General features: G+C 40.9%; 1 protein-coding gene across 5 annotated transcripts in view; it reads left to right on the forward strand.

Annotated features, from left to right (window-relative positions):
* The first annotated feature begins 2,264 nt into the window (after positions 1 to 2,264).
* Positions 2,265 to 27,348, forward strand: part of ACTN2 (actinin alpha 2) — a 104,862-nt gene continuing 79,778 nt past the window's right edge. For 2 of the 5 annotated variants that reach the window (XR_003095951.1, XM_025213603.1), the window contains exons 1-2: positions 2,265 to 2,424; positions 2,585 to 2,743. Coding sequence is in view for 4 of the 5 variants with exons in the window: in XM_025213603.1 (XP_025069388.1) it covers positions 2,618 to 2,743 (126 nt within the window). In the remaining variant the exon portion in view is untranslated. Of the gene's footprint in view, positions 2,744 to 7,876; positions 7,932 to 11,484; positions 11,521 to 27,348 lie in introns of those variants that run through there. The other 3 variants (XM_006016362.3, XM_025213611.1, XM_025213619.1) reach the window with 3 other exon arrangements.

The following is a 27,348-nucleotide window of genomic DNA, read 5'->3' on the forward strand; positions in this document are numbered from 1 at the left end:
ATAGATTTATTTTTTCTGGAGAGACTGGTAAAACTTACAGAACAAATTCTAAAAACATGGGGTATAGATTCCCCAAAATTTACTTACTACAAAGATTTTCCTAACAGAAGTTTGACTATTTTGCACCTACAAAACTTCAGACTTCTTCTCTGGTGTTTAAAGAGTAGCTAGAAATTTGTTTTTTGTTTTATAGTTCATAATTGTTTATGAGAGGTAAGTGGGTCAACTGTATAGTTGGGAGAGCTGTTGGACAAGCGTTCAGGACTTAAATCTTCCTTAGAAGTTTTCAAGAGCAGATAAGATGCACTTGGCTGGGATGGTTTAGTCAGCAATGATCTTGTCTTGAGCAGGGGGTTTGCCTAGATGACACTATGAGGTTCCTTACAACCCTACTTTATGATTGAGTGCCCTTCCTGAGGTTTAAGCCTGCAGAAGTCTGAGCTTAGAGTTAAGGAAGGGCACTTGGTGCTCAAACATTTCTCCAGCAGCTCTCCAAAGTATACAGTTTGCCCAATAAGATATCACAAGAAGTCCTTTCTTAGACATTTCCTGGACCATCACATCTACAGCAACACTCAGACCTACTATATAATTATTTACTGAAGCACAAGTGATGATACAGTAGTAAAGAAGAGAATCATAAAATCTATTTACAATGTATATATTTAGATATGTATGTATAAATTGGGTTGCTTTATGACTATCTACTAGAGGCTCTAGCCTTCCTAAGGTATTTGCCTTCTTGCACTATGATCCTAATTTAGAAGCACACCCTTAACCTTCAACATGGGTTCAACTTTTGAAGTAAATTATGAGTGTATTTGTGTGATTTAGGTGAGAGAGGAATTGGTCCAGGTAGCATATTTTGCTTAGACCATTACATGTTAATCTTAGATTATAGTAAGTGTAGTAATGTAGAGGAGTGAAGAGTTGCTGTGAGAATGTTAAATGTTCATTTCCTGACTGCCTTGTGCATCCAGATTTGCAATCATAAAGTTACACTCATAGGTTATTTACTATCTATCTAGGCATACAGGATTTAAATTTTTTTTCTTTATGAAAGTCAAGTAGAAATGGCACGGCAGCAAGTTGGAATTTGGATACGTGCTATCCAATCAATTGCTACTCACCATTGCACATCACTCATATTCCCATATGGGAGACCTACCACCCATATCTGACCTCTTATTTGAGTTAATCTACGACTGACTCTCAGCACGGGTTAGTATTTTTCTACTTGTAACAGAGGGCAGAATTATGCCCAATACAAATTGTAGCACAGGGATGACTTTTGCTTGAGATACCTGGGTAAGTGTTAGTAATAGACTAGATATAGCACAAAGTAAAGCTGCCAATTCCCAGCAGAAATGCTGCCCCCTAGAAAACTAAAATGATATGATGTGGTCAGCATGGGATGTGTCTGCCTGCATTTCTAATGACAGTCCTACCTTTCCAGTGTTTGCCTTATAGTATACAGAGAGTTAAGAGTTTCCTCATTAAATTTTCCACCAGATATTTGCCAAGCTCTTGCCTCAGTAGTCACCTGACTTTATAATTGTATGTGTTCTCATTTGCAGCTAGGTCTTGCCCAGGGCTAAGCGTTCTCTTTTCCCTATTCATTTCAGTAGGTAGGAGCTGAGGCACTTTGCTAGATCTAGCTTTTATTCTCTGGTTTGTGTTTCAAGCCTGCTCTATTTAGTAAGTTATTTTTTCTGTTGGTGTATATGACTTTCTGCACTGGCTCATCATGTCCCCCTTTGCCCATCTCCCCGTTGTAGAAAAGGAAGTGACTCATGGGCTGGGCAGCTATGGAAGAACAGTAGGTACCATATTATAATGCATTGTCAGCTAGATTTTATTTTTAAATGTACAAGTTGTAATCAGCTCCCTGACCTCAAAATGCACCCACCAAAATAAAAAAAGATATCCTACAGTTCTTATATACCATAACACATGCATTTACACACAGTTATACACATACAAAAGCACACATACATACCCACTAACACAAGAGATGTTAATGCAAGCCACAGAACCACTGAAGAGATACTGTACATAGAGGTGATAAATTTTTATAATGAGCCTTCCCTCCTATAGATAAAACTTTGCTTTTCACTGCCCATAAAACACTGAAATGTAGTTGTGTAACTTCTTAATAGCACATCATAGCAAAGACAAAAATTGCACCCACTTCTTTATATCAGTGGATCATCCTGCTTCAGCCAATCAGGCTGGACAGCTGCCTTGCAGCTTGCAAACAGGGGACAGAGAGAGGGGAGGATGTTCCAGGCTGCTGAGCCATGTGACAGCCAGTGGGGATAATAGGCAGCAGCAATGAGCTGGAGCCGGAGCTTCTCTGGGGACTCAGCCACAGGGACCTGCGGCAGCAGCAAGGAGGGAGGGAGGGAGTGGAGGTCACCACAGGTCAGCTCCTACCTGCACCCTAACAGCTTTAGCCACTCCTGAGACAAGATTTGTCACTATTAACATCTTGTTGCTTCAAAAGCAGAAGGAAATTCCACTTCCCCAACCACTGCTGCATAATACCAATCAAAAAATAAAATATTTCTTTAAAATCCCACAGCAAGCACAGAATTGAATCTGATCCTTAAGCAACATGAACCAGATAGAAACAACCATGCAGTACAACTACCAGTACGAAGAGGACGAATACATGATCCAAGAGGAAGAATGGGACAGAGACCTGCTTCTGGACCCAGCATGGGAGAAACAGCAAAGGAAGGTCAGGAGATAAACTGCCTGTGTGTGTGTCTGTGTATGTGGAATAATTATCACCTCCTTATTATAATACTGCATCTGGAATTGTCAGTGGGTGTGCACTAGGGAATCAGCTTCTCTAATTTTGTATTGCAATCTGTTATCAACTGTTCTTTTATATAACATAGCTAAAAAGCATACATAACTTATAAAATGCTCTTTCACTTTAGGAGTCCCTAGTTCTAGTGACAAGTGTTTCAGTATTTTCATGTTCACCTCTTGATGGGTGACAGGATTTCTAAAATCGTGTTTGGGGCCAGATTTTCAAGAAGTGGTCTCTGAACGTGGGTGTGCAGCTATTAAAAAATAAGATAATTGCAAGTATAAATGGGAAGTTATGCATGGAATTGCCCAACATCCAGGTGCAAACAAACATGAACAGTCACGAGTATTCCCAGAAACAACTGAAGAGGCCACTCTTGAAATTGTGATCCGTTAAGTTAATTTAGAATAGAATTTACTGACAGGTCCACTGAACAATCTGGCTGAGAAAATATTGTCTGGAGTAATATTCAGGCTTAGTTTTAAAAGCTCATTTTATTCAGTGACTTAGGGATTGAAAGGTACCCATCTCTCATCAAGTCGCAGAAACAATCCCATAAAATCCTTGGAACGTCTCACTGTAGAAGCAAAGTTTCTGCCTTTTGCATGTGAGAGGACCATTGTCCCATCACAGAAGCTAGTTGTACTCTTGTTTCTGAGCACTGGTGAAATTTATAACCCTACTGAAAGCATGGTCAACGCTTCTAATACTCTAGTAGATAATCACTAATATGGCATTTTTAGCACATGAAAAAGTGGAAACTGCTTAAGCTCAAAGCACCTCTCTGTAAATTGCATAGGGGTATAGAAAGTCTGGCTTTTGAAATGTTTGTGTTACTTGTTAAAGCAAAAATTAATTTTTGCAATTCCCAGCTGTCAGGTCTGGGGTAAAAAGGTCACTGGCTGGCTGCAGAAGTACAAAATATAGCCTCCATCAGGCTATTAGACTAAATTCTGTTTCTTAATATATAAGAACAGTTGTCAGGGAAAATTTTAGAGGAAGTGTAGATATTAAAGTGCATGTGTCAGTATTTAAAGGCAGGATTTGACCCACTGTAATACCAAATTCTACAAACTGTAGAATTTGTACAGATTCCTTTGTAAAATTATAGAAATGAATGCTATATAAACTCCCTAATAAAGTAAGAGTAATTTATTAGTTGAATCTCACAGATACTCTGGAAACTAATAGTGAAATCTTGCCCCTGCATGAATGGGTCATCTTTCTCCTTTGAATTCAGTAGGGCCAGCATTTCATTTTACTTCTAGCAAAAAAATTGCAAACCTCCCCACCCCCCATTACTTTTTTGTTTTTGTTTGTTTAGATGTCAAGTGGCAGCAGCTGCCCAGACACAACTGTGCAATGTGCATGAGTAACATGATAGAGATGGGGATAGCTGGAATTCTGGTCCTTGCATGATACTGACTGCTATTTCAATTGCATCCTCTGAACCAGTAATAAAACTGCACCAGTCAACACTGAAATTTAGTTTAGCTTGACTTCTTTTTACCTGATGAGCAAATGATTCTATTTTGCTGTAACCTATGGCCAACTAAAGCATAGAAAACAGTTCACTGTTACAAATGAATCATCTTGATCTGTTCAGCAAAAGCTAAGGGCCTAATAATACGATTTCTAATTTGTGCTGCACAGCTACAGCAGTTCTGGGAACCAGCTGTGCTGTTTTATACACAGGCATTTTGTACTTCCAAGTGACATTAACTAGATTTTTTTACTTTAGTTCGTGATGATAGCACCCTGCCCTTTTTGAGTCTTCATGCTTTGCAGAGTGGCTGATGTTCACATGGACTACTGTATTTATGATGATAACAGAGTGGCAGATCAAAAGCTGTCAGTTGCTTCAAAAGAGTTTTCCTGTTGTGCAAACTGACTATTCAGAGAATTTGGATTTTGGGAGGTGTATTTGGAGTTTGAAGTAAATCTGATTTGTTCCACTTTAAAACATTTTTTTGGTAAGGAAAAGCTCAAGTGAGTTGCTAAAGGAGACACATTATTTCCATCCTTGGGCTTTTACGCATTTGATTTTTCAATCCAGTTAGAGCATGGGGCATTGGAAAGTTAATAGTTCAGAGCAGATTGATAGATTAGATGTATTGTTGCTTTGTTATTCTACATTGCTTGTCTAGAGCAGAGACTGTTTAAGTGATACATAAGTTTAAGAATAACAACAATATCACTTGGAAAGGAGTTTTATAATTAATAAATACTTTTTTTGATAGACTGCTGGATGAAATGATATAAGGGTATCAGTCTTTTTTCATGGTGCTAAAAAAAGTTACAGAAAGTACATTTTCTATTGCCATAATTGCCATGAGAAGGCTGTAGATGTATGGGCCTGGATTTTTGTTCAAGCTGGTAATATAATAGCCAGTGCAGCCCCGGCAGTTGGCAACATATATTTTCTATGAGACAATCTTGGAACAGGACAAAAATAAATGCCATTGTTTCTATTGTGGGCTGCCCTCTCCAGACTTGCCATTTCAGTGATATGCCTGGTATGAGATCTGTCAACAGATGCAAGTGACACATGATGACGTCCATAAGATTACAATGGATGTGACGCCTAATTATAACCACAGTTCAAGGGATATTGTGGTCTGCAGTAATCCAGGCTCTTGGATATAGAATTCTTTGTTGCAAATGTCTGAATAAAGATGGTGAATGTTATACAAAAAGAAGCTGGGTAGTAGCTTATCTGTGTCTCTTCTGAATGTGAACTGCAATTTGAAAAGTCTGATGGGGGTAAAGCTCAGCTTGTGTAAAACCAAATCAGGACAGTGCAGCCATTTGGCACATACTGTATAATAGACACTATTGGTGAAATCCATCCTTGGGGACAGTATGTTTTATGAGTTCAAGGAAAGATATGAAGAAAGCGTTAAATAATTAAATGTCTTCATTGTGTCCTTTGTGGAGACACTTTCAATACATGCTCATTATGTAAGCACAGCTTTTGCATTTCTTGAATAAAGTACATGGGACCACTTGGCACTTCTGAAGTGTATGGCCTAAAACATGCATTCCTGTTGTCACTATGTACTTCATTCGCTTGGTTAGTTAAATACTACTTAACAAGTGTTGCAGGTGGAGACATGTCTCTATTTGGAACTAGAAGCAGATTGGCAAGTTATATGCCTGATACAGTGAGTGCTGGGCAAGTAGAGCACTGAACTGGGAGTGAAGTTAGGGTGAAGTTGCACATTACACATAGGCCATGCTAACTCTGTGGAATGCTAAGCAGTGTTAAAGTTTGGATGTGCAGTGAACAGTCGCATGGTAAAGATTAATACCATTTCTTGCCTGCACAGCTCTGACTTGCCACTGGAGGGCTCAGGTGTAGGGGTATGGCTAGAAGCCAGGACACTTGGGCTGTATCACTGCTCTGGAGTGAGGGGCATGGTCACTTAGTATGGTCTGTGTGTAATATATAACTTCACCCACTGTAATACCAATGAAAGTAAATGGCAGAGAGATTTTTCACAAGGGCTCATTGTTGACTTAACTTTGCTCTTTGAAGTCAGTTGAAACCATGGGGTCTTTGATATCATTTGCTCTAGAAGTGAGTAGGAATAAAGGTAGCTTCAAGAGGTCATCTAGCACCCTTTGCTCAAGACAGGATCAACTCTGTCTAAACAAGTCCTGGAAAATATAGTCCAGACCCTTATATCTGTTCTGAGTATCACTGAAATCATGGACCTGCTGCTTCACATGCATGAGTCAGATTGTGAGAACAGTGCTCTTGTAAATATTTTCCTTCATATATAAAGATTACAACATGTATCTGTGTATTTTAAGAAAAAGAGAGCACATTGTCAAGAATTGTATTTGCAGTCGTAAGTTAGGGTTGATACTCAGAATAAGGGAGATGTATGGTTAGAATGGTTCGGACAAATATTTTTATCCTGACTGAGATGTACCTAGTAATGGGAGTCATATCTGAGTTTGAGAGCAGAATATAATTTCAAGTGTGCAAAAAAACTTCTACTGAATAATCTTATGAAACCATTGTGATTTAATTGCTTAACTCCATGTACCTGTATTTAACTGTTGGACTAGATGACCTCTGAATTTCCCTTCCAGTCTTACTTTTCTTGGATTCTATGAAATTGCTTTCTGGTCATACAGAGGCATAGTTTATTTTAAAAACATACTTTGATATCTATTAAATGAGTTTAGCTGTTCATCATTAGAAAGAAATGAAAAAGGCAATCCTACAGCTCTGTTAAAAAACAAGGTGTGATTAGAATTATTTTACACTGAGAGAAGTATTTTCCCCCAACCCCTCATTCTTGCTAGTAAATAAAACTTGTCTGAAAGGATTGTGCTCATATAGAACAAAGTTTCTTTGATTGGAGACAATGGATGGGGAATTTCACCCAAAAGGATATTAAAATAATTGAAAAATATGTCTGGAGGAGATCTCAAGAGGTCAGCTAGTCCAGCCCTTACAGAATCTTCCATGTTTAAACCATCCCAGACAAGTATTGGTCTAACTTGCTCTTCAAATCTTCCAATTCTGCAACTTAACTAATCATCTGCTCAGGCTCACTCTCATAGTTAGAGTTCTTCCTAACAGCCAACCTAAATTTCTTTTGTTGCAATTCAGGACTAGAAGTACTTCCTGTCCGGCCCCTGCGACCACAAGAGAATAGTCTATCAAAGCTATGCATGTACAAAACTGGAATGGAGATACTGGAAACCATTTTAGTCAAACAGATGATCTTTCATGCTGTATATTAACAAGACAAATGCTGGTCATCTTTGTGTCTGGTTAATAAATGCAGAGAAGCATTTTATTTATATTCTACACTAGACAGAAATATATATTGACTAGTTACTTTTAAGTAAGAAAGCAATCTGTTTTATTGATTATAATTCAGTAAACATTTACAATGCAAGAATAGACCATGCAAAACTAAACTGTCATTGATTGTGTATTTATATGGATTTTAAAAATTATATTAACCAGATCTGAATATTATTAAAACATTAAAATATGTACCAATTCTGTTTTTACTATTTTTGCTCTGGTAGGAACAAAGGGATGCTACATGACAGGAACTCTGACTTGGAGGTGGATGCCAAGGATGTGAGGGCAGGTGCTTGCGTGTAAAGAAATATCTGCATCTGTGTCTACTAATGAGGTGTAAGAGTTCAGGGGAAAGAGAGACAATGGCTGGTTTGGCAGTGAAAGATAGAAGGAGAAGGCCTGAAATATAGGGAAGAGAGAAAAGTGTGTGGTCAGGGTCCTAGGAAGCCCATCAAATGGCCACACAGATAGCTTCATGGAAGTTCATGTATGTTTAGAGTAGAAGAATCTCCACTAAGTCAAGGCACTAAATTTGTCTGATATACATATCCTATTTTTAGATGGCTTTTTGTCATAAAATGATTTACTACTAGAGTTCTAAATTTTGACATAAAACATTCTTGCTTCTTATTAAAGAAAGTCTTAAGCCTTTGGGATAAAGAAAAGATTTGAAGATTATGGGCAGGTGCAATCCAGTCTTCAGGGTATTTCCAATGCAAAGGAAAAAAACAAGCTTGCACTTTATAGGTCTTCATACTAGAATCCTATCTATATTTCTTACCTGTTCTCTGCAGTCATTCAGGCATGTCTCTCTGGCATTGTCCTATAACTTTATAGAAAATGTTTAAAAACAGAGTCCCAGCCTTAGATGAAACTAGCACTACTTTACTCTAAAACCTCTTTACATAACTCTGACAGTGCAAAGGCTGTTAAAGTGGATGTAAATTTATTTTTTGTCTATCTTAAGGCCCTAATATACTGCTAGAGCGTAAATTAGAATAAGACTTCAGGCCCAAGTTTAGACTCTTGTTGTGCAGAAAATATTTTGATTATCCTAGGAATTATATTTTTATAGTGAGGACTCTCAGAGCTGGCTTTTTTGGGCATTAAGGGCTGATGCGATTATTATGAGACTCAAAATAGTATTCACCGTGCGCTAAGCACTTTCCAGAGATAGGCCTTGATCCTGTATTGAGAACCCTGAAGGCAGCCCCACAGAAATCAGTGACCACAGGCAGCTGTCCAGAGGTCTGCCCAGGGAGACTTAACTAGAGAATAAGGGGCCTATAACACATGGAGACACATTCCTTGTGCTGAAGAATTTTCAGCCTAATGTCTTGATGGTGCTGTCTGGTACATATGGGCAGACCTGTGTGCCCCATGGAATATCATATCGATCAGTGGGGTTCTACATGATGCTCAGGGGTTCAACCACGTGGGGCAGATTTTAGGGCTAGAGCCTAAGACAACAATCAGCCTAGGAAGTGTGAATGACAATACAAGCACGCAGTCTTTTAAAAAATAATATCAACCTTCCCATAGCCCACTGCCTCACCACCTCGCTGCTATTAGTGAACGACTTCCTGTAAACCCCATGGTTGAGCAGGTCATTAGAATAGCATCTCTACAGACTAACTCAGAGAGAGGTAGTATTGGTAAGGGGGAAAGCACAATGATGAGTGTACATGTGTCATATGGCCTGCTAAGTCATAACATGCAACTCCCCACCATCTTTTCCTTATGTCAGCTCTCTTGCCCAGCAGATGAAAAGTCTGGTTTCAAACAGCAAAGTTTTAATTTTTCAGGTCTATTTTTCTGCAAGTTGAAGTAGATATTATGGCTACGTGAATTAAATGAGAATGACTTCTCAATACACAAGGATTAGATGGAGAGTCCTGGCAAATATCCCACATGGATCATAGAGTTTCAGTACATTTAAGCTAAGCAGCTTCCCTCGGACAATCAGGATTTTTTTCTGTCGAAACAGACAAACACACTGAAATAGGCAAAAAAAACATTCTGTCTGCCTTCTCCTTTAAAAATACTGTTCCCTATGAAAACTACTCTGGATGGTGGATGGCTTCATATAGGATCCAACTCAGTGCCTGTAGACACTAGTGGAAAGATTCCAGTTTACTTCAGTGGGATATAGATCAAGTACATGCAGAGTCTGCTCTTTATTATCTTATAATCATGTGGGTTTTTAAGAATATAAAGATAAAATAACTATTTCTTAGGATCATGCCTTAAATACCGGTCTCTGATCCTGCAGAGAGACATGTGACAGAGCTGCACTGAAAGTAGTTGAGCTACACACAGGAACAGGGATGGTATTCTGCAGGATTGGGCCACTAGAGATGTCTGTTTTGTTAAAATAGTAACATACTGAATTCCTTTTGCTGATGCCATTTGTGTGGAATGGTGTCTGAGAAGGACGCTGAAGGGATGGCAGACTGGCTATATTTTGTCAACGTGTTTCATATCTTATCTCAAGAATTATCAGTTAGCTCTGCCCTGAAGGGGAAAATACACTGAACACTGGAGATATATATACAGAACATGACGGAAGATTAAACAGAGCTTCCATCAAATTAACTCAACCAGAAATATTCATGGCAATAGAATTTTAAAGTTATACTGGGGAAATATCTCTTACTAAAAAAACCAAAGTAGTAAGAAATTAATATATGGAAGAGGAGAACAGATATTTATTTGTTTTCTTTCTTTGAATTTATATTCATCCTTTGTAGTACCTTGTTCTATTAATTCCTTGGCATTTCTTTCAGTTCACAATTAAAAATCAGACAACTCATGCAAGCCCATTTCAACCACAAATTATCAACCACCAACAAAAACATACGTTATGAAAAAAGGTGTGAAGGGAGTGCCACGGTAAAGCAAAGGCCATTCCACATCTGCAAAACGTAGCTCAGCTGAAGCACCCCTGTGTAGTTGCAGACAAAGCAAGGATTTGTTCCAAACCAGCAAGATTACAAAGACTAGAAGGAAATATGGGTCTAATCTGGTTCCCACAGTTGAAACTTTAGTGCTATGGGGTAGAGGAAACGAGTGAGCAGGTCTGAGTTTGGTATGGTTCCTTGAAAGGAGAAGTCTTTGTCTTATGTGCATATGAGACTCCTGGTGGACATTTATCATCCAATTAACATGTTAATTACATTATAAATTGTAACATGCCACATGTTCAACCAATTTATCACCTGATAAAATGTCACTTCAGTGTGGAACTCTTTGTACCTGGTTTGTATTGCATCCAAATTTGAATGCATGTTAAAACCATGCCATGCAGCCCTTCATTGAGCTACACCATGCAGCTTTAAATTTGCCCATGCCTACGACCTTGGATACTGGGCAGCACAGTGTGACTTATAAAGAACTGGGCTTGCAGTGGTATCTGAGGAATTTTATACCAGATCCCCAAAATGTGCAGCCTGCACATTTAAATTAACAGGGGTGGGGGGGAAAGAGAGACAGGGTGAGAGAGAAAAGAGAGAAAGTGAGTGTGCACGCACCCTGTCAATTGGGAGGGAACAGAGGTGTCTGACTTAAGCCTTTGGCAAAAAAAAAAAAATGTGTGGGGGAGATCATCATGTGCATATGGTGCATCACATACATTTTATTAATGGATGAATTTACATTCCAAAAATACCTTGACTATGTTTCCATCTCTCATCCAGACTCCACTCTGTAAAGTTCTGAATTTCAGCTAGCACTTATCAATGAGGGTTATAGCATTTAAAGATCGTTCACAAAAGGTTTCTTGTAGTTTCACAGTTAAGAAAAAGAAAATGAGTGGTGTGGTCTGCCCTAAAGATCTGTGATCCTGAAAATGGAAATCTCCAATGTCAATGTAAGTGTGGCTAACTAAATTCTATACAAGGAAAAGTATAACAAATGTGTTAATTTGCCATTTTGAAGTGCAGGATGCAGTATACCTGTGACGTTGCAGGTGCTTTAATTAAACTAGCTCTCAGTGCCACTCTAAAGTACTCCCCACATTCCCCCCCAGAGCACATGTATAGACAGCCTCAAGCTTTGACAGGGGTATTAGCACATCATCTTCATACAACACAATCTTGTGTTCACTAAAGTCTTACCTTAATGCCTTTTATATTACCTTTATTCCTTATAGCTATAGCCACTGGTTCCAGTGTTAAAAGGGGTGGGGAGAGGAAATAATAGGCAATCTTTTTGAGTTCCCCTTTGCAAGGGAAATAGATCAGATAACATATTATTGGTCACAAGTCTTCAAGTGGGATTTGTATACAGCAACTGTATCTACATATGCTGGTCTTAAATTACTTCTGGAGAAGTCGGTGGGCACATTTACATGTGCATTTTAATGCATATTAGCCTATTTTAATGAGCATTAAAGCATTACTAAACGTGCTATTTAGTTACTGTGCATTAAAATAGACTAATGTACATTAAGCATCACTTAAAAACCATGCTCTTTAGTTAATGCGGATTAAGTGAGGTTAGTGTGTATTTTCCTAGTACTTCACAGTGGAGGGCATTTTTACATGTGGTGCGTCGTGGTGCCAGTAGCTTTTAATTAGCGGGCAGTGCTAATTAAAAGTGCCTGTGCATCACATGTATCAGCATTGCTGCTGCGTGTCCCTGTGCTGAAAAAATGGTGGTGGGGTATTTGAACTAAACCTTGTTGAACGTGTTTTATTTCAAAGCACCCCGCCACCATTTTTTCAGTATTGACATGCAGTGACACTGATACACGTGACATGGAAAGCTGCTGGAGCATATCAGTTTCCATGCTCCAGCAGACTCAATTAATTGAGTTAATTGATTAACTCAATTAATTGACTCAAAGTAATTGAAGCAAACTCAATTAATTGAGTTTGCGCCGACGTGCTGGATTTCCAGCACATTGGAGCGCACACTGCGCATATGTGTAGGAGCCCAAAGGTACTAGATTTAGTGCACGTTAACTAAAGCACCTTAATGAATGTGTAGACACACCCACATTTTCTCTCCTATGAGCTAAGAGCCATCATCTTTGACTGTTAAAGACCTGCTTTCTCAGGCCTACTAGCCTTTATCCATTTAGTGAGGCTTCTGTTTCCATGCAGTAGCTTCACCCTATAGCACTAGAAGTTGGAATTAAATAGGATGATGCAATTCTAGTGCAGTGGACTAAAGGGCACAGCCTCAGGACTGAAAAGAGGCAATGCACTTACCAGGAATATGAACTTACCCCACTTAAATGTAAGCAATGCTCAATAAGTACACAGGCCTGTCAGAACTGTGGTGTTAGCAGCCTCCAAACCGTTTCATTATTCTCTCTCCTGAGGCTTCTAAAAGTTTCAAGGCTGCTATTAGAACTGAGTCAAGGGAGTGAGTCAGCTTCAGAGCTGCTAATACCATGGCACTGACAGCCCACCCTGTGTACTTGTGGAACACTGATTACAGCACTGTCAGTGCTGTGGTATTAGTGGGCCTGAATCTGGGTAGAACCCCCTCACTTTCAAGGATTCTAATAGCCAGTTTTAGGACTGCTATTAAAAACCCTAAAAACAAGGCAAGACAACAGCCAGAAAGCTGCCTTGCTCTTGTCCTTTTCAAAGCTTCTAATAGTGACCCTTTAAGAGTTGCTTCCCCTTCCTTGTTTCTGGCACAGTTAACCAGAGTACAATTATTTACAAAGCAGACAGTGGGGTTGAGAGATGCTCTGCACTTAAAGGCTAGGGACAGACATTACACATAAATTGGTTTCAGTAATCAGAAACTGATTTAAACCTGTAACAGAATGGATGTTCAGTGCACATAAACCAGGTTGAAAATGGCTTAAACCGGTTTGAGATAAACCTGGTTGAATGTAGTCTCAGACTTAACTGATTTGGGTAAAACCAATTTATGCAATGTCTGTCCCAGACCCCTTGCTGGTTTCAGATAAATCAGACTCTCCCAGCATCCTGGCATGCTCTCTGGGCTGTGTGGGGCTCTCTGCTCCACTTCAGGGCTGCCCCCTCCCCTCTGCTCCCTGGCTGAAGCTCCCCTCCCCCCCACAACTCCCTGCTAAGCAGGAATTCCCCCCTTCCCTCTGCCTTGCAGAGAGGTGTACTAGCTAGCAGACCACGTGCTGGCTACAGTCCGTGCTGAATCAACAGGCAGACTCAACAGATAGCTGGTAATGTCCCTTTGTTGTTTTCTTAATGGGGTGATAAACACTGAGTTAGGAGGTGGTAAACACTGTTATCAATTCTCTGCTGGGCTAATCAGAGCATCCTGCTGGGGTCTGGCCCCACCCCCTTCAGCTCATCCCTGTGCAAGGGAGGGAGGGCTGCTCTAACACCCCCGCCTCTCCCCTGCCCCCGCTTCTAGCCTATGCCACTGCAGGCATGTGCTGGCATTTCTGGGATGTCTTTACAGTTACATAGTGATTTAGCCTAGCCTAACCTGACTAACCTGCAAAGATTGAGTCAATTCAGGCTCAGGCTTTTTAAATATGTCTCTGACTAAACAGTTCATCAATTTAACTAGCATGCAGACAGTGGGAGTCAGTTACAGTGGAAGGGGAAGGCAACAAATTGGGACTCAAAATTGTTGTAAAGCAGTTAAGAAAATGATGCACTTACCTGGCATATATGTCCCTGGAGTATGGTGTACTTCACCAACTATTAGTGGTAAAGAATTAAAATTCAGGTCTGGAGGTAAAGCTGTGGTAAGTGATGATTTTCCTCTGTTGCTGGAGATGCTAGAACAGTAGAGAGAGAGTGAAATTCCAGTTGGATGAGAGAGAAAGAGAACTAAAATGAAATGAGAAAGAACCCAAGGATAAGTCTTCAATAGGGTGTCAGGTGATTGGAGACATTAGAGAGTGTAAGAGAGAAAAGCGTGGAAATAGTAAGGGCAGGAGCAGAGGCAGAAATTCTTGGGAAGTGGAGTGATAACTAAAACTTCTAATATAAAAAAAATACCTCACCAAGGGTAGTTTTCCATTTGAAATAGTGGAGGTAGAACGTAACAGACAAAACAGATGCAACTTATCAATCACCCTTCAACCCTCTGTCATTCTCTTGTAGGCCTCATCTTCAGCCGACAGGTACCAGCTGCATGATTGATAAAATTCTGTTAGGGACTGAATCCTGACATTATCACATACCAAGCAGTTAAAGGAAGCAGTTAGGGATCACAGGAAAGTAGGGCTTGAAGGGACCTCATGAGGTCTTCTGATCTAGCCCCCTGCTCAAGGCAGAATCTTCCCTGACTAAACCATCCCAGCTGTCTGTCTAACCTATCCTCGAAAGCTTCCAAGGATGGAGATTACACAACTTCTCTAGGCAGCCTGTTCGAATGCTTGACCACCCTCATAGTCAGAAAATTCCTTCTAATCACCAACCTAGATTTCCACTGCTGCAGCTTGAGGCTATTGCTCCTAGTCCTGTCCACTATGGCCAGAGAAAAGCCCATCTCCATCCTTTCTAAAATCACCCTGTGGGAATTTGAAGACTGTTATCAATTCCTCCCTTTTCTCCACTCCTCCCTGCCATCTTCTCTTCTCCAGACTAAATCACCCTAGCTCTTTTAGTCTTTCCTCACAGGTCTTGTCTCCCAGAATAAAGCAGAAGAATAACTTCTTTTGATGTGTGATCTGTGAAGTGCCTAATAGAGTCCCCATCCCCCGTGCAGACCTGGACCCAAGCTGGGGGTGGGGGAGGCTGCACTGGGGGGGGCTCTACCCCTCTGCCCCCAGTTCCTGGCTTGGTGGACAGCAGTGTGGCCCCAGTCTTGGCCCTGCCACCCTCTCCCGACCCGAGCTGGGGAAGCCCACACAGTGGAGGGTTCCATTCCCCTCCCAGCTGTTGCTGGCAGTAGACAGCTGGTGGTAGGCTCGGGGCTGGAGAGAGGTGTCATGCTGGCCAATCGGAGTGGCCAGCTGCTCAGCTGGGCTCAAGATGCTCCAGCTGCTCCAGCCTGCTGTAAGCACCCCCAGCTTGCTGACCTTGGTCAGTGCAAGCCGCCTCCATGCCCTGTCCCAACCCCACAAGAGTGAGCATAAGTTCTGTTCACTCCTGAACTCATCTAGGGCACTTAGAAAAAGCCGTGAAAGTTAGTGTGAATCTGCCTCAGATTTGTTGAACTTTTCTACCTGGTCTATGACTATTTATCTCCTTTATAGGTGTCTGTTGAGTATTAATCTTCATTAATTTCTTTGTGGATGGAAAATGTCATGTAAGCACTATGTGTTGTTTATTCCAATGCATTTCCTAATTCTATCCAGATGATGCTTTTCAGTTGCTCATAACTATGTTAAATTCCCTTTGAGCAGAAATGTTCAATGCTGGATCTCAACTTGTGCATGTTTGAACAAATAAGTTTAAGCATTGTCAAATTACTTGATCAAATATTTTCCAGTCATGAAAAAACTGCAGCTAAAAACACCAGATCTAAGCCTTTGATGATGAAAAAATTGGACATTATACAACTCTGCCAAAAACATCCTCTCGCCCCCTGTTTTCTTGGTTTAAGTTCAAAATATACATGCATACATTTTTTCCATCATATTTTCCTTTCAGAATTTTCAGTAACAAAATGTGAGAGCAATATTGATTAATTCAAGATTTATTATTCATAGTGATTATATAGATCCTTTAGTATTTATGATGGAAAGAATGGGTGAAGAATGAATGACACAGTTAATATTGACTAGCTTGAGTCTTCCTTCAAAAAAGAAAAGAAAAAAAATCCAAAAAACCCAACCAGTCCTAAATTTTTGTGAATCTGTGTGAACCTTTAATACTTTAGATTGTTGTGTCATAGAGCAGATAGAAAACTGTGAGGAAAGTTTACTAGCAAGCCTACTTGATTAATCCTCAAGATAGAAGAGACAGTGATAGAGCAATATTTGCTGGGGGGAGGTGTTAATTTAAAAAAATGTGTTTCCACGGTAGTGGGTAAATAGAGGTTTATAAAGTTATTATAGGGGATTGAACTTTGTAACAGCTCTGTAATCATTCCTTTTCATGGCATTGACTTGTGTGCATCAGTACCTTCAACTTAGGTTTGTCTTCCCAACCCACTTGACTTTGTTATGGAATCAGGTTTTAATATGGTAGTATTCGAGCTGTTCAGTAACACAGTTTGATCCTGTGCACTAAATCGTATTTTAGCATATTAAACCCTGTCTTTAATGTTACAGTACTATTATAACCCAGTGGGGTAACTAGATCAATTCTACAGCTGTTACCCAGGAGGCAAAAAAGGATTTAGCAGTCACTCTTAGCCTTAAACTCTATGACAATTAAATTACAACTATGACAACACTCTGGTGTAAGGAGTCATATAGCTGGGTAAAGTCTATAGTACATTTTAATAGAAGCCAATAAGGGCTATCCATAAACCCTAGACAGTTTTTAAAAAAAAGGATGCCCAAAAGATATTCTTTCATTTCTTGTTCATGGCCTTGGTGGAGAAAAACACATTAGCATGTGCTTAAGTCCACGTCTCTCCAGGCCAAACACATACCTAAAGTTAAATTCATGCCTAAGTGCTGTCCTGAATGGGGATGCTTTCCTGATTTGGAGTCTATGGGTCAAAGTGGCCCAATTTTTTAAGTGCTGAACAGTAATTTCCACTAGATGCATCTACATGTGCCATTAAGGCGACATGATAAATTCAGGCACAGTTTGCACCTGAGTCAGCTGCTCCCAGGCGCAGCCTCTGTATATGTACCTGGAACCACAGCAATTTGAGCAGCCCTGGGTTGGCAGCAGGTTTGGGGGGTCAGCCCCAGTGGCAGTGTCGGGCAGCAGGGGGGCTGGCTAGGGTATGAGAGTGGAGCTGTGTGGCTGACCCCCTGAGCCTGCTGCCAACTCGGGGCTTCTCCACTCTGTCTCAAACTGCTGCAGTCCCAGTAAGTGTTCACACATGCTTTTCTGTGCAGTAAATTACTCCTTCCAGACAGTTCTGTTTTATGGCAGAATTCATTAATTTACTGCACCCTAATACCAGCACACGTATAGACAGCGATGCTTTACTGTAGGGCTAATTAGTCAACTCCGCAGTAAAGCGCACATGTAGATGCACCCTGAAGTGAAAAGCTGTTTGTCTAATCAGCTCTCTAATGAAAAGCTGTCTGCTTAGTGCAGTGATTCTGCCAGGGTCTTGCCAGATCCTTTGAAAGGTGCCTCAAGGTGTGAGGAGATAAACAGATGAGCTAAGCAGAATAGCTAGGCTCAGGTGTGCCCAGCTTCTGTGTAAGGAGGAAGTATTACTACTAGTGTATAGTAGTAGTACTACTAGTTTATAGTAGTAGTACTATTACTACTAGTACTGCTTAATTTTTGAAACTGTAATATATAACTTAGTTTTTGAAATTGGGTGCTACTCAATTCACAGAAATTATGGGGGTTTGCCTCAAGTCCAACGGGGGGTGTCTTGAGTCCAGAAAGATTGAAAACCACTGGGTTAGCACTTTTGAAAAATCAAGTCACTTAGACAACTAAGCAAGGGCTCGGGAGCTTAAATTGAGGCAAACATTTTTTACAATCTTGTCCCAAGGGCACTGTTCCAGTATTGGAAGGACTAAGCATTCACTAGCGTATTTGTACATGAGACTGGATGGAATTTACTGTATTTAGATAGCCAATAACCAACTACATGGTTTGTGATCAGAACAGATGAGTTCTAGTATAGCTTTGGGGGTTGCTTTAACAATGAGGTTTTCTTTGGGCTGTGGACTTGTAGGGTCAAATTTCCTCTCCAGCTACAACTAAATTAAGTCAGTGGAGTTTAGTTATATCAGAAATCAGTTTAGTTCTGTCTGTCTACTTCATTCTATTTGTCACATTTGTTATGCATCTAATATTTGAGAGCTTCTAGTAAAAAACACTATACAGACAGAAGAATGTGTTCCCCTTTTTCCTTGGGCCTGTATTCCCATCACCCAAAGTGGACACTAAAGTCAAAATAGCTGAGGATAGGACTATATACACTTTAGCAAATAACTTTTATATTTCATTCACAAAGCATTTTGCTCATCACATCTACAGTACTCAGTCTAAAAAAAATGTTTAATAGATTCATAGATGCTAGGGTCGGAAGGGACCTCAAAGGATCATCTAGACCGACCCCCTGCCAGGAAAAAGTGCTGGGGTCATGTGACCCCAGCCAAGTGCTTGTCCAGTCTCCTCTTGAAGACCCCCAAGGTAGGGGAGAGCACCTAAATGTTCTTCTAGTAGGTGAACCATTACTTTTGATTATTTTTCCTATTTATTCTAAATTAGGTTCTTACACTTAAGACACCATTTGGGTGTGTATATAAAATGAGAATATTTATTTATGGTGCCTATGGAAAGTTTCCAGAGGCTTCTAATGCATGAAGAGGGTAACATTTTCAAAAGCACTTAAACAATATAGAGGATAAACTCCTGAATCATTTAGAAACCTAGAAATCCCATTGGGATTTAGGTTCCTAAGTGATATAGGTGCTTTTAAACCTGGGATTTTTATCCCTTAAATTATAACAGTGTTTTGATAAATTTTCTTCTCTGTCTAGTTTTTCTGTGAACAATGATAGGGCAGATAACCTCACAAGCTGTTCTTACATCTTTAAAGGCAGTATAGCAATAGTCATCTACTTTGAAGACAATTGTAAGGTCTAAATTAATACTTTCTGTTTCTTAGTCAGCAGTTGCGACTTCAGCAGATAAATTAACTTGCAGCAGATTAATTGTATGTTTTCTGTACTAAGGAATACTGCATTTAGTAAGGTTTTATTTGTAACACAAAAGGGCACAGTGTTATGTGGTAAGTTAATGCAATAGCTCATTTCTGGAAAAGAACCTGAGTTAGGTGCCAAGTGAAACTAAATTTGGTGGGCTTCAAATCTGCTATTTAACAGAGAGTGGATAGATGAATTTATACACTGTTACAAAATTCTGACTATAATATATTTATGCTTAAATAGATATGCTAACACACACAGAGATCTTGAGACTGAATTGCACATGACTGACAATTCTACTGGTCTTTTCAATTTATCAAGGTGAAAGATATACTCATGTGTTTGGGTCCTTTTTTTAAAAGAATCTTGATGAACAGGTTTTGAAAACTTTTCTATTTCAGTATGTTTGTATATAACATGCCCTATAATGGATCCCCCCCATTTGGCAAAGTAGTATATAATTAGCAGATCAAGATAGTGCAGTGAAGACAATCCACAGAGAAAGTGGGGGGGGAGGAGTGTCATTTGGAAATCCAGTCTACTAAATCCTGGATTAGTTAACTTCAATTAATCTGTCTATGTCTAAACAGCATGCCCTCCATTTCTTCCATATTGTATTGTGTGCATGTTTGTTTCATGTTCTCTTTTAAGGAGCTTTTTGAATATTTAAAACCCTATCACAAGGAAAAGTTCAGTCAGCAGCCAGCAATGGTTGAGGAGGTACCAGGAACCTGGAAAGAGGGGCGTGAGAATTAGTTGGCTCTCTGCTGGTAGTGTAAGAGGGATGAGACTGCAAACGAGAACTGGGACTAAGATCTGACAATACAAGGATTCATCGGTTGCTGAGGCATTGGTTGTGTTGGTTTCTTCCATTTAACTCAGCTGACACAGAGCATCATGTAGTATGAAGAGTATGTTCTCCACCTCAGTCAGCTTGGGAAGCATACATTTAGATTGGCCTCTGAGCCACAGAAGAGCTGAAGGGAAATCTGCTACTGGCACCACCCTTTTTCCAGCCTACTTGAGCTTGCCTGCTCATCTCTCTGCATACAGGAAAAGACTACAAAGTTTAGGTGGTTTCCCTCTACCAGCAGCATAACATGAGACACTAGCTATGCAGTTGAGACAGAAGGGTGCAGGATACAGAAAACAAGCTGGCAAATCCTTTCAGTTAAGTAGGATAGTCGAACCTCTAATCATCACTCAGACAGTGGTCTCCTGCCACTTAAGATTTCAGCTACTTTCCTAAGGATACCAGCCATTTTGTGCTGGTCTTTATGACCTGGAGGCACTTTGAACTAAATGTGGCATTCCTAATGTGATCTCTCCAGAACTACTGAGAAATGAATGATTCCTTTCCTTCCTTGGGACTTGACGCCTCTGCACAACAGCCCAATATGTCACTTGATATGTGTGCACCTATTAGTCTTCCTTATTTTCCAGTTTTGCAAGAGTAAAACTGCAAAGACTTCCTCACATTTGGGGAGCAACTGACATCAGTCTGGCAGCAGAGACACCTCAAACACCACTTGGCTTTTAAATGATCCAAAAATGAATCAATGCAGTGAATGCACTAAACTATAAATGAATGGTGATAGATATTGTTTTTGTAGTGTGGCATTTTAATTTGATGTATTGGAATCATCCAAAATCAAAAAAAAAAGTACTAGGAATCAGTTGGTTTTGTAGCAACAAAATCTGTATTAAAACAGAGATAGAAAGAAAAGAAGGGACATGCATTGACAAGGTTGTATTTCTAATGGAATTTCTCTTGTGTGTCACATTATAGCATTTCTTTGCTTAAGGCTCTAGCATCTTAACTGATGTGGAGTCAGTTACTGTGTGGGGTCTTTTATCACACCTTGAACACAAGTCACTTACTCTCTTTGCTGTAAAAGTATAAGGATTTCATGGCAGTTTGGGTTAGAGAAGGTCCTTGCCTCAATGTACTTAGTGCCATATTCCTTTGTTACACTCAATCTTGTGTGGAATAAATGACAGTCGATCCCAGTGATTCTCAGCCAGGGTGCCACCATATCCTTTGAAAGATGCCACGAGGGTGTGAAGAGATAAACAAGGGGTGTCGGGAGATAAGCAGGTAAATTAAGTAGATAAACCCAGGATCAGGCTTCCCCCTACCTAAATGATCCTCAACCCTGCCATTGCCCAGCCCCTCTGCAAGCTGGCTTGCACTGTAATATATACATTAGTTTCTGAAATTGAGCGTCACTTAATTTATAAAAATTATGGAGGGGTGCCTCAAGTCCAAAAATACCGAAAACCACTGGTCTGTGCATTTGAGCTAGGAATTTTATGACTTCTCTGTGTGCAGTATGTGAGTTAACAACAAAGCATTCTTCTCTGGTGACCTTCTTCAGGCTACCTCAAAGGCAGAATATGGCATTGTAGGGCATTTATACATGTGGTCCAGGAGTGTGTGGGGGGGAAGTGCTTTAAGTAGAGCAGCTCCAAGAGCCACTCTAATCAATGCTCCTGGACCGTCACGTGTATTAGCATCCCCACGCTGAAAAACAGTCACGGGGTGCTTTAACTAAAACTTGTTTGACAAGCTTAGTTACAGTACTCCCATTGCCATTTTCCAGTGTGGGGTCACTAGTGCACGTGGCACTGGAATCTGCTAGAATGTGGTAATGCCATGTTCCAGCAGACTTGATTAATTGAGTCTGCTCTGATGCACTGTAATTACAGTGTGGCGGAGCAGCTTCACTACATGTGTATAGGCACCTGTACTGCCTGTAAAGCAGGACCCAGAGAAGAATGCTTTGCATTCAGAAGCTTGGCTAACTTCATCCCAACTATGCAGTTGGTCAAATAAGAGATATATTAAAAAATCCTTGCATCTTGCACAATTCATGGACCATCACAGCTACTACTTCAGCCATCATGGGAACTGAACAAACTCTGCCCCTCTCAACAAGGGGCTTGCTGCTGTGAACTCCAAAACCCACATACAGCTTCCACTAACTTTAAAGGGAGTCAGCTATAAAGTCATAATTTGGCTTGGTACTGCATGTAAAGCAAACAATATATCTTGTTAAATTATTAAATGCTAGAACAGCATGGCCCTCCAGGAGAGATCAACATGTTCACGAATTTTTGCTTGAAGGCAAATGCAAAATGAACATGTAAAAATAAAATACAATAAAGGCCGTAGGGTTAAAAGAGAGGCATTCAAACTAGGGTATTGCTCTGTTTGATCAATTATATTTTCCTGATGGTTTTTTTGTTTGTGTTCCTGTTTTGTAATCCTGTTTTTCTGCTTTGGATCTGATCTGCTTGATTCACAGCTCTTATTTTCACCCATAGTTGTTTTTCCACTCAATAGAACTTTTAATGCAAGTGCACCTGTCACTTTAATACTGTTTTTTCAGGCCCATTCACTTGTTATAATCTTTTATACTCACAGAACTAAGCATCATAAAAAGTTCTGTGATCTATTTTAGACACTTGTTTTAGACATTTGTATGCCCCTATCACTACAGTACAGCAATAGGGAACCCCTGGACCAGAGTGTGGCCCACAGAGTCATTTTGATTGGCATGTGCTCCTTGGGATGGACTGTATGGAAGCGGCTAGGGCTGCACAGCCACAAGGGCTGGGCCATTTGTGGCTCCCCCACTGTCTGCCCCTGGCATGCCAACAGCTTACACGTCAAGGTTGCAGGTGTTTTTGGCATTTTGCCCCAAAACATTGCTGACCCCTTGCTATGGCGCATGATCTCTGATTTTAAATATATTTTTTCCTCAAAACCCTCCCCTGCAAAGGGAAATATTCTACAAATGGGGAACCGGGGCAAAGAGAGGCTTGATAACTTGCCAAAGCAAAGACAGAAACTCTGTGGAGGAGCTCAGAATCAACCCCAAGTTTTCTGAGCCCAAGGTTACCACCTAAGTCACTGGATCACCCTTACATACTAATTAGGAAAAGCAAATTAATATGGAGGCCAGTGCATGTGACCAGTCTGCTACTTTTGTGGGCACTATATGTTTACTAGGGGTGTGCAAAACGGGCCCTATTCGATTTGGATTTGGCCCAAATCAGGGACAGTGATTCGATTCATTGTTTTGGATCACTGTCCCCGATTTGATTTGGCTGAATCCAAATCTAAAGATTCGATGCTGATTTGGAGAATCAGTGATTCAGCCATAGACACAGCTTTAAATATTTTATCTACATACCCTGAGGTACCAGCACAGCTTGTGAATGCTGCGATGCTGCAACGGATGGAGAGTCCCATAGGAGCATGGGGTGGGAGGGCAGGGGCCCTGCATACTTGGCTGTGAACCTGGAAGTGGACTGGAAGTACACCAGGGAGTGCTCTGGGGGCCCTCCCATGCCCCCCTGGCTTGGTGATGAGCCATGGGGGGACCCAGGGTGCCCCCCCCAGACCCAGGAGGCACCAGTCATCAAGCTGGGGGAGGTGTGGGGGGGCCTCCCAGTGCGTTTCCTGGCAGACCCAGAAGTGGACCGGAAGTGCTTCTGGTCCACTTCTGGGCCTGCTGCCAAGTGCGCTGGGGACCATCAGCCTCAGCTTCGCAGCATTCGCAAGCCGCCTGGTACCTTGAGGTAGGTAGAAGAAACATGTCTGAATTGCCGAATCTTTCCGAATCTCTCTGAGAGAGATTAAAGGGTCTCTTAATTAGATTTGTATTCAGAGATTCAGCCACTGAGTCTGGCTGAATCTCCGCCAAATCGAATCAGTGACCAAAGCTTTGCACAGCCCTAATGTTTACATCACAGATGATGCTATATTTAAATTGTATAGCTCTAATCTTATAACCCAAGCATTTAAAACAGAGTAAAAGAACAATAGCAATAAGAATACTAGTGATGATGATAAAAAATCATAACATCACTATGGTGGGAGTCATCTGAGGCCACTCTTTTCTTACTAGTTCTTAGGGTATAAGGGTATAAGCAGCATACAGACTTTTGAAGACATTCTGTGTTACTGCAAGTCATTGCAGGATGTCCTGTTGCAGGAGCAAACAGAGTTTGTTATCTGTTTTATGCCATCTGGCTAGAATAAATCTACATCGTGCAGAATTGTCTCTTGGGAGCAGGGAACTACCATTTACACTGTGATTCCTGAAAGAGGGAATTACTTGCTTTCCTTTCATGACCAATTCAATGTCTGGTGTATACAATGTAAATAAACAAGCTATATTCTGAGGATACGTAGACTTTCCATCACAGAATTCCCTTCCAACAGAAAACTGACCTGCAAGGCCCTGACTTTTGCTGCTAGTCAGCAGGGTGGCAACACTATTAATTAAACTGCCTATTTCAGTATTGGCAAAAGCCTGCTAAGCAATCACAGTATAAGAGCTCTTGCATCCCAGTTCATCCTGAAAGATAACCTTGTAGTGAGAATGGAGAGTAATTTGTACACCGGGGATTGGATAGCTCGGGGTACTAGAAATAGGATATGGAACCTTCTGTTTTTAGGTCAGCATTTTGAATCCTGGCCAGGAAGATAGGGACAAAGTGGCTAATGCTTTAAGACTGTTTGGTAACTTGAATGGGATGAGCTGGCGTCTCAGTTTAGCTCTTAGCAGACAGGTGTCCACATAATTTAAACCACCACAACTGGCAGCCTTGTGCCAGATTGGTGCCAGACTACTGGCTGTTTGGAGCAAGGACTGCCTTTGTTCTAGGCATACCAGCTAACACAGTTCTTCATCTGCATCATTTCTGTCCAACTTCTAAGCTGACAGGGGCCATATACCCCAGGGCCTACACTAGGTGAGGTGCTGGCCTCCAGGCTCTGCACTGTGTAGACACTCTCTCAACCCCACTGCTGCACTGCGGACCCACATGAGCACTGCTCCACTGCTGCACTGCTTGGGCATGACCCTCTCTGAGGTGTCCCAGATGCATCCTCAACTCCCCATGCAACATGTCTTGCTGCCCCATGCCTGGGTCTGAGGTTGGAAGCAGAAAACAGAGGCGGCAAGGGAAACCTGGAGACTACAGCTGCTGTTGCAGCTGAAACTGTGCAAGGAGCAGCAGTCAGGAGCCTGGGGGCCACAGCTTAACCCCTCACAGACTGCATATGATCCATAGGCCACCAGTTGGACAGCCCTGTTCTATGTAAATGTTTCCTTTGTGAGACAGTTAAAGACAGTTTGAGCTATTATTTTTCCCTACTTTAGCGTTCTATGAATAGACAGCCCTGGGAACAGAAGTCTTCTTTCTCTGGCATACTTCTCAAGTAAAAATGCTCACTAAATTATTTGAGGGGTTGAATCATAGGGCTGGAAGAAATTTCAAGCATCATCTATTCTAACTAGGAAGATCATGAACATTCAAATAGATTTACAATAGTAATAAATTAGTTTAGGCTGAACAGCAAGCATTGACTTTAAAATTGAATATTAAACTTTACATAATTGAGAACAGATGCCGAAAGGAGTTTGTATTTTTTATGAGTTGTCTTCCATCTGTTTGTGATAGGTATTGAACTTGATTAACTTTACAATACCTTAAATGCAACATATTTATAGTTTTGTCAATTTTCAAGCCTTACGACCCTTTTCTGTTCATTAATGTAGTATTTAAGTACTTCACAAATAGTAAAAAGCAATCAGGACTTGTAGTAGAGATGATATCTTTTATTAGACCAACAAGATTTTTGCAAAAAAATTTCTTTAATTGCAAGCTTTCGGGCACAAACACCCTTAATCAGGCATTGGAGAAAAGATTGTAAAAGTTCTGGGTAGAAATTAAAGTTCATATTTCATAGGATTTCACAGAGGAGTCAATACAGGTTTCCCTCTCTTTATGCAGGTTCTATATGTGAGAATTCACTCTTATGCTATGATCCTTTTTATACCAAAAATTCATTATATGTGAGGTAAATTCACTCTTATGCTATCGGTTTGGTGGAAGTCTGCAGTCAGCTGCTTTGTGTGGTGCATTGTGGGAGAGAGACACACCAAAATATAGTCTCCTATGTGAATCTGTACTCCTTGCTTGTCTGCAACACGTGTTTCTGTAGTTGCCAGTAGGGCTATGTGAAGCTTCCGTTGCTGAATCAATTTGGAGGAGATTTGGCCTGATTTGGTGGCTGAATCTCCAAATCCAAATCAAATCAGGAGGTCCATTAATCTATCCAAATCAAGTTGGAAGCCTCTGATTTGATTCAGAGAGATTTGACGATTCGGACATAGACACAGCTTTATATGTTTTTTATACATAATGTCACAACCCAAAGTTGTGGTTTTTTGTTTTTGTGTGCTTCGGCACCGCTAAATTATGTTCCCGCCAAATTGCAGCTTCTTTACACGGTGGAGTTTTCTTTTGCAATAGGAGAACCCGCGTGCAAAAGAGTATTTCCCGCCGTTTATAGCCTTCTTTGCATGGTGCATTTCTTTTGCATCATAGTGATGCACGGTGCAAAGGAGTTCCCGCCATTTGTATTAAGATTTGCACCACATTATTGGCCGATCTTAATATAGGCACACGTGGCGGCTAGCGATTGGCTTGCTAGCTGTATAAAGAGCTTGGGTGGTTTCCGCCCAAGTTGGAGAGAGAGGGAGAGAAAGCAATTGGAGTTTGGGAGAAAGAGCATGAAGATTTCTAAGCGCTGCTAATCCCTTCGAACCCAGCTTTTTTTTCTCCTTAAGAGGGCAATAGAGGGCCGATTTACCGAACCCACGGAGACTTAACAACTCCGGGGGCCTATTTACCGAACCCACGGAGCTTCAACCACTCCGGGGGCCAAACGGCCTCTAGCCTCTCCCCGTCGCCGAGCGCAATCCTAAGACGTATCCCTTTCCTTTGAAACTACCGAACCCGCGGAGCTTCAACCACTCCGGGGCCAATTACCGAGTCGAACCCGTGGAGCTTCAAGAACTCCGGGGTCAATTATCGGAATCCTCTAGCGAGGATTTAAGTGGAGCTGAGCCTGGAAAACTGTCCAGCCTACACCACAACCATCTTTGGTGTAAGTAAACAATCTTTTAATCAACC

This window comes from Alligator sinensis, unplaced genomic scaffold (genome assembly GCF_000455745.1).
Source record: "Alligator sinensis unplaced genomic scaffold, ASM45574v1 scaffold93_2, whole genome shotgun sequence".
Classification (NCBI taxonomy): Eukaryota; Metazoa; Chordata; order Crocodylia; family Alligatoridae; genus Alligator; species Alligator sinensis.